The sequence below is a fragment of the Tilletiaria anomala genome, assembly GCF_000711695.1.
Source record: "Tilletiaria anomala UBC 951 chromosome Unknown K437scaffold_209, whole genome shotgun sequence".
NCBI classification, from domain to species: domain Eukaryota; kingdom Fungi; phylum Basidiomycota; class Exobasidiomycetes; order Georgefischeriales; family Tilletiariaceae; genus Tilletiaria; species Tilletiaria anomala.
Window position 1 is genome coordinate 1 of NW_013546813.1, and position 7118 is coordinate 7118.

Below are 7118 nucleotides of genomic sequence, written 5' to 3' on the forward strand. Positions count from 1 at the left end.
CTCTTGAAGTTGCCCGTGTAGCGTGAGAAGTCCATGTTACGAGTCACCATGGAAACGTGGTCGTCGATCTGCCTCTTCTTGGCCTCGAAGAAAGCGCGGCCACAGACCTTGCCGACATGTGCATCGCCAAATGAGTTGCCGCCACCGTTGTTTCCTTTAGTAATTTGGTTTCCCGAGCCAGTGGTAGCTCTATAGGAATTATGTCTTAGCCTCGCTCGAAGTCCTGCACACTCCCATAGGCTTCACTCACTGTTGATTTGAAACTGTCTCGTTGTTACTGATCGACGCGTTTGAGCTCTGTGAGCTATTGGAGTTGCTCGTAGTGCCGCAACTGCCAATGGCACATCGCTTCTGCACGGCACCAGCCTCAGAGGTTTGTGCGGCAGCAACCCCGGAGAGGGAAACTGACGCAATGAGAGCAGAGACGAGGATGGATTTGGTGTACATGTTTTGAAGAGTGTGATGAGCAAGAAGGGTGATTGTGATGGGTCGTGCGTCCTGCGCAAAGGTCGAAGTTTGTTGAAAGCGGAGGGAGTGGGAAATCCAGAGTGTAGTGTTAGCGATTGTGGAGAGGGCCAGCCTGAGGAACGAGAGTCAACCGTCTGAAGGAATTTGCATATCGTCTCCTATATATATCAAGAGCAAGAAGAGTACGACATGCTAGCTGGTATGTGCGGGCGATTGGATCACTGGACAGCCCAACCCGACCAGACTCTGCCCCACCTGAGACATGGCCTGTGGCGCAAGCCGTGACGATGACAGCCCATGTGATGAATGTGGGCACTGAAATTTTTGACCAGCGAGTACTGTCCTCCACTGACTTCGACCGATCTCAAGACCACCGGATATGTGATGGCAGAACCCGCGCTGGCAGACAGTCGTTAAGAGAGTGTGCGACTCGTGCCCTGCAGTCAAGCGCTGGCTGTTAAGCGCGTCCAGTGTTAGAGGCTTGCAGTAGCTTTCAGTCCGAGCTTGTCGGAGCAGGCGCGAGCGGAGGAGCCCCTTTTAATTTTTCGTGGAGGCACGCAGCACCACAGCCCGTTTGGCGAGCGCCACACTCCCACATTTGCTTGCCGGAGCCTCCAACACCCTCATACCAGACAGTGGTGCAAAGCCAAGCTCTCTATCCCTAACTTTTAACTGTTTACCAACAAAGGAACAACACGTAGGTCATTCTGGAGTCGACAGTGGAGAATCAGATAGTCTCAGTACACATTGTTTCCAGAATCCAGCTTCCAGGCTCCAGCTGCACCTTGTCTCCCGTGAAGCTCTCCGTGTATGTTCATCGCCTGGGCAAAGGCCAAGAGAGATTGAACGGGACAGGCGACCATGTTGCTCCAAATCGAAGCACTCAATTGCATACTCCTGAGCGATCTAATGGGTCGCATTTTCAATCTCGGTGTAGGTCTCACTGTACCAAGATGCAGCAGGTGCGAGTGCAGTAGGTCCTCTCCTTTGGCAAAAAATCATCCACGCCTTTGTCTAAGATGTTCGTTCGTCTTGAAGGCTTATCATTATCATTCCACAGCTATCCAAAGTGCCCATCAAGCTACAATGCGAACTCATTTGCTACTCAATATACCACAATTGCTACCATTTTATTCGGTGAACCAAAATAGTCTAGAACGAGTATACCTGCGCATTGGTGACGGGGGCGGCAACTTGGCGGTAGCTCTGGTCGTACTTGACGTTCGAATTGGTGTTGGCGCTGTTGCCAAGGTTGGCATGGACGCCGCCAAAGCCGGTCAGCATGCCGAGAGCGCTGCTGAAACCGCGAGGAGCGAGCCATTCATCCACCTGACGGCGGACAGGCATGTCTTCGAGGTCTTGGTCTACGCTCCTCTTGAATGAGTAGACCTGCTGGTTCTGGATGGGACTGGTGACGCCACGGTAGCTCTGGTCGTACTTGACGTTCGAATTGGTGTTGGCGCTGTTGCCAAGGCTGGCCTGGGCGCCGCCAAAGCCGGTCAGCATGCCGAGAGCGCTGCTGAAACCGCGAGGAGCGAGCCATTCATCCACCTGACGGCGGAGAGGCATGTCTTCGAGGTCTTGGTCTACGCTCCTCTTGAATGAGTAGACCTGCTGGTTCTGGATGGGACTGGTGACGCCACGGTAGCTCGTGTCTTGCTTAACGTTGGAGTTTAGATTGGCGTCGCTGCCGAGATTGGCCTGGGCGCCGCCAAAGCCGCCCAACATGCCGAGAGCGCTGCTGAAACTGCGAGGAGCGAGCGATTCATCCACCTGACGACGAACAAGCTCGTCTTCGAGTTGAAGGCCCCGCTTGCCACGACCCCTCCCGTGTGCAGCGCCTGAATGGTTATTCCAATGTAGAGGGCTTGGTGCTCCAGCAGCGGACGCAATCTTCTGGTTGTTGAACGAATACTGCTGTTGGTTGACGATGGGTGTGTTGACGGATCGGTCGGACTGTTCAAGTAAGTAAAAGACGTTAGCGAGATGTACTGGCAGTGCGTCCCTACAGATATCCCACTCACAGCATCGGTGATCTGGTTCGCGTTGCCGTTCTGGTCATTGCCTGCGCTAGCTTGGACACCGCCCATCATCATCCCACCAAGTGCAGCCCCAAGCGGGATGGGAGCAGCAGAGACGGCAGCCGTTGCAACGACAGCGCCAAGAACGTATACTGGTCGGACCATGATGAAAGGAGATGATTGCCTGATGAAAGTAGCAGAATGTGCTTGTTGGCGGTTGGAAGCGCGGAAGGGGCCTTGCAGTCCAGCTGCTATGCTTCTGCGAGGGTAAAGAGGGTGAAATGAAAGGACCAGACCGGCTGGTGAGAAAGATATGACTAAAGGTGGGAGAAGAGGACAAGAAACGTTTAGATGCGATCACCAGCTGTCTGACATTTATACCAATCGTAATATGCTGCTTGTTATTCGTCCTGACTTAACCCACCCTAGGCCCTCGTCTCTGCTACAAAGGCGCGTCCTCCGCACGCGGAAATCCCGTCCTTTCAGGTATATTGTGGAGCATGTGGCACTCCGCAGCCGATGACTGAAATACTGAACAATAGATATGTTGGCAGGCGTTAAGGACACCCAGGGATCGATAAATGCAGGACGAGCGCGGTCTGCGGAGGGCGAAAGAGTGTGGCACACACGGCGGGGAGTTTTTTTTTCATTGTCTCACATGGGTTTCTCGCGTCCACCCATGGCCCAATGCATCTTGGGGGCTTCTGCCGTCAGGTGGGTGTTGGGGCGTTGGGCATTGAATTGGCCTGTGTACGTATTTCTACTCCCGACAATTAGATTCCCGTCTCCCAGCCTCTAGTGACGCAAACAAACTCCCTATTCATAATCCTTACGTACTTGCGCAGCGGATGACCTTGATGTGGTTTAACTGCAAGCCAAGCAGAGAGCATTACGCGACTGGATAATACTCCGCTGCGTGGTGGATACATTACGGATCGATTTTTGGAGCACTATTGAAACATCATCAGTCTTGACAGGTCGCAGGAGCTCCTGTCTCTGTCTACCCCCAGACGTCGCAGGTGGGTGCCCTCGATGTGCATTCGCAATCCAGCAAGCAGTGCTCTCCAAGAGGATCTGGAGCATGCAAAAGCCTTCCAAGTGCCGTGGCCTCCGCGAAAGCTAACTAATCCAGCCAATCCATCAACACCTCAACCGAGCATGCGAACAAGCTTAAATGCTCCGGCATTGAGCAAAACCTCGGACTGAAATCGGCAATTCTTCTGCTCTGCTGGGGACGCGATTCAATTCGGATGTTGTGACAGAGGCTTTACGGTCATGTAATCTGCATCCGCCGTCAAATACATAATGTCTACTGTAGGTAGCTCTGGATGGTTGTGTTGCCAAAAAAGAAGCTTGAGGCGGCAGGGTCAATGTCCTCAAATGCATTCGTCACTTGCATCGTACTTTGCAGCATTATGTATGTCTTCAGCATCCTGCACTGCATAGATTACAGAGCCAAATGATTTCCGTGAATCTTTATACGCTTCATGCATTCACTTGGTTTCAAAGCTCGACCTCGCGCAAGATGCTGATAATGGAGCGACCATCGAGCGTCGAGTTCGCGCACGAGCCAGACCAATGGTGCTGGCCGGTGGCAGTATTCTTGAGAATCGAGCAGCTCGGCTCGAGCCTGGCTTCCAGGGAATGCGCATTGGGGCTGGCGATCTCAACGACGCCAGAACTGCGACGCCTGATACCGCAGTTGCAAGCGCAGTGGTTTGCGCCGCCGCGGCCGCGCCTCCTCAGAATGTCTTGAGTACCTGAGCCGTTCGCCTTCTGGCTCCCATGGTCACCCTGCGGCTTCGAGTCTCCCTGCTTGTCTGAGCTTTGATCACGGGCTTGAAGGACTTCGTCGACAAAGCTGCGCTCCTCGATCATAACAGTGCAAGCATTGTAGACGCCGTACGTGTTCCCAGAGTTCTGGATTTGGCCAGAATTGTGGTTCATCTGGGCAGCGTTGTTGGTGGACTGGTCCTTGTTCATTGTGAGCGAGTTCTTAGTGACATTAACCGTCTGCGGGGCAGCTCGAGCTGGAGCTGCTTTCGGAGCCGCAGCTGCTGGCCGGATGGAGCTGGTGAAGCCCCCAGCTGGAGCCGCAGCTTTCGGAGCCGCAGCTGCTGGAGCAGCTTTCGGAGCCGCAGCTGGAGCCGGAGCCGCGGCTGCTGGAGCAGCTTTCGGAGCCGCAGCCGGTACTGGGCGCGGGGCAGGCAGAAGACTTCGCTTGATCCTCTCGTCATTGATGATAGTACCTGTGTTGCCGCTGTAGTTGGCATGGTTGGACGAGCTGTTGTCAACAGTGATGGTGACAGAGCCTCCGGGGTACCCATAGGAATTGGTGGACTTGTGGGTCAATTCAGAAAGATCCATATCGGAGAGTGCGGCCGCCGTTAGGGGGTCATCCTCGAGGCTTTTAAGGATGTCCATAACAGAGCCGTGCCCGCGAGCTATGGGTCCCTGAGCCTCGTAGTGTCGCACCATAGCAACGTTCTCGTCGTAGAGGTCTGCGAGACCTGCAGCCCAAGCGGAGGCCGCAGCGACCGAAAAAGTAACGAAAGCAAGCGCGAGACGGGCCATGATGTGCTAGTGAAGGTGTTGCAAAGAAAAGGTCTGGTTCTTGTTGTGAGGGCAGACCAGCTGCTAAATGCTGGCAAAGGTGGAGAGAAAAGCAGGGATGATGACCAGACCAGCTGGAGTTGGATGGGCAATGCAACCGAGAATCGATGAGGAGAAGGAGAGGGAGCTCATAGAATGGGTCGAAAGGAAGACGAGTATATATTTTGCTCCAGTCCTATGAATGCCGAAATCATGAATAATTTTTTAGTTTGCAGTCAGCCGTCAGGTGTACATTGTCATATCAGCAGCCAGCTAGGTGTGTATGCCAAGCTCTCGAGACAATAGTACGGACCTTCCGTGCAGGCCGACATGCAATTAGCGACAGGCAAGGAAGGAAACGTTTTGTGATTCATCGCCGTCCATTCTACATGCGCTCTTGGCGACTCGATCAGATATTGAAGAGAGGAATTGGATCTGGTACAAATTGTTCAGGTCTGCTGCGGTGCCGCTACATATTGGCCACTGGCGCCTGAAAAAGGAGTTCCCCGCCCCGGCCAAGCTGGTTTCGATTGGGGCTGGCGCAAGCGAGAGGATATGTCGACAAAACTCGAAGTAAATATCTGAGACTGCGCCAGTCCCAGTGCATGCCAGTGCCAGATTTGCAGCGGGCAGGAAAGCGGGACCTGGTGGACATTTTGGAACTTTTCGTTAGCCAGCGGAGTCACAGATCTCCTACAGTAAAGTGGAGCTCCCCACCGGGTCGTGGAGCCGAGTCGCCTGTGGAGCAAAAAGCAGGGTGCCGGTGTGAAAATAGCCGAGTGAAAAAATGTAAACACTGCTGCAGGCCCAATCGCTAGATCTCGGAGCCTCCGATCAGATAAAGATTCCTCCTGTTTTGCACTATAAGTCTTCCACCCAGACAGTGCACAACGGCAGTCTCTATATTTCATGAAAGGCCGTATGAAAAAGTGCCGTTGCCCCCGTAACGCCACGGGACCGCATGGGTATTGATGGAGCGTTAGAGCTCGACATCACAGTTATTGAGCGTGAGGGAGTTGCTGAAGAGCTCTTACAATCTGGAGCACCGCTCTACAACGCTTAGCGTTGATCCTCAGACCTTGGCCGCACACCAGTCCTCGCAGAGCAACCGAGTCCAACGCGGGATGTAGCATTTGGCATGTGAGGCAATGATGCTTGATATAAATACGACTGCAGCGAGCGATATTCCGATTTGTTGTGGCTTCTTTCCTCAGGCCGGTCCTCTCTTATTAAATTTCTTATTCACTACTCCGGAACGTTTCTTGCTCAAGTCTCCCCATCTCTGTGCTGGTAACAAGTTTCCCTATTCCCCCAAGCAAATCTATTTCAAATATCAAGACCTTTTACTCCCTTCGGCATGATGTATACGAAGTCCATCATCGTCTCCGCCGTCCTTGCTGCTGCATCGCTCTCTGCAGTAAGCGCCGCTCCAGTCTCTGCTGATGGCTACCTGCAAAAGCGCTGTTTGGGGGGAAAGTGTAACACGACAAACAACACCACCTCAAACCAGAGTCAAAGCACCACGATCTCAAACAATTCGAACACGTCAAACGCCTCGTGAGTGACCAATTCACAGTATCCGATGTCGAGATTCACTCACACACTATTGACTCATACAGGAACACTTCCCAATCCGGTAACCAAATAACCCAGGGCAACAACGGTGGTGGTAACAGCTTTGGGAGTGCGAGCGTTGGCAAGGTCTGTGGTCGCGCTTTCTTCGAGGCCAAGCAGCACCAAATCAACGATCATGTCTCCATGGTCACTCGCAACATGGATTTCTCGCACATCTCTGGCTTGAGCAAGACCAATCTAGGAATCGGCACTAGCCTGAGCAAGACCAATCCAGGAATGGGCAAGCTCAATGTGAGCAACGTCAGGGTTCACTCCAACACGCAATCCAGCACCTCCAACAGCAACTCGAACAACACGTCGATGCACGTTAACAACACGAAGTCGCAGAGCAGTGACTTCTCTGGAAACATGGGTGTCATGAACGGTGTCGGTATCAACTGCAGGCGCGAGTTCATGCAGCTC

The 7118-nt window shown here is 53.2% G+C and overlaps 4 protein-coding genes across 4 annotated transcripts; 1 reads left to right on the forward strand and 3 right to left on the reverse strand.

The window, feature by feature from the left end:
• Nucleotides 1–947, reverse strand: K437DRAFT_296942 (uncharacterized protein; the record flags this gene model as incomplete). The annotated part of the gene is made up of 2 exons (XM_013384355.1): nt 251–947; nt 1–189 (listed from the first exon to the last, which is right to left on the reverse strand). Coding segments are annotated over exons 1-2 (386 nt in total), but the record flags the coding sequence as incomplete, so codon positions are not given.
• A 546-nt stretch (nt 948–1493) lies between these two features.
• K437DRAFT_260354 (uncharacterized protein) lies at nt 1494–3110 on the reverse strand. Its single transcript, XM_013384356.1, has 2 exons — nt 2493–3110; nt 1494–2424 (listed from the first exon to the last, which is right to left on the reverse strand). The coding sequence occupies exons 1-2, from the start codon at nt 2652–2654 to the stop codon at nt 1621–1623; spliced, it is 966 nt and encodes a 321-aa protein (XP_013239810.1). The 5' UTR covers nt 2655–3110; the 3' UTR covers nt 1494–1620.
• A 786-nt stretch (nt 3111–3896) lies between these two features.
• K437DRAFT_260355 (uncharacterized protein) lies at nt 3897–5451 on the reverse strand. The gene has a single exon (XM_013384357.1). The coding sequence runs from the start codon at nt 5061–5063 to the stop codon at nt 3993–3995; it is 1071 nt and encodes a 356-aa protein (XP_013239811.1). The 5' UTR covers nt 5064–5451; the 3' UTR covers nt 3897–3992.
• Nucleotides 5452–6199: 748 nt separating this feature from the next.
• Nucleotides 6200–7118, forward strand: K437DRAFT_276977 (uncharacterized protein; the record flags this gene model as incomplete). Its single annotated transcript, XM_013384358.1, has 2 exons — nt 6200–6638; nt 6701–7118. Coding segments are annotated over exons 1-2 (618 nt in total), but the record flags the coding sequence as incomplete, so codon positions are not given.

Bases quoted from the DNA above. Each gene is read 5' to 3' on its own strand.
- K437DRAFT_260354 (XM_013384356.1), bottom strand. From the start codon at position 2,654: ATGGTCCGACCAGTATACGTTCTTGGCGCTGTCGTTGCAACGGCTGCC. The intron at 2,425-2,492 runs GTGAGTGGGATA...TTACTTGAACAG, and splicing joins CGAACCAGATCACCGATGCT to TCCGACCGATCCGTCAACAC.
- K437DRAFT_260355 (XM_013384357.1), bottom strand. From the start codon at position 5,063: ATGGCCCGTCTCGCGCTTGCTTTCGTTACTTTTTCGGTCGCTGCGGCC.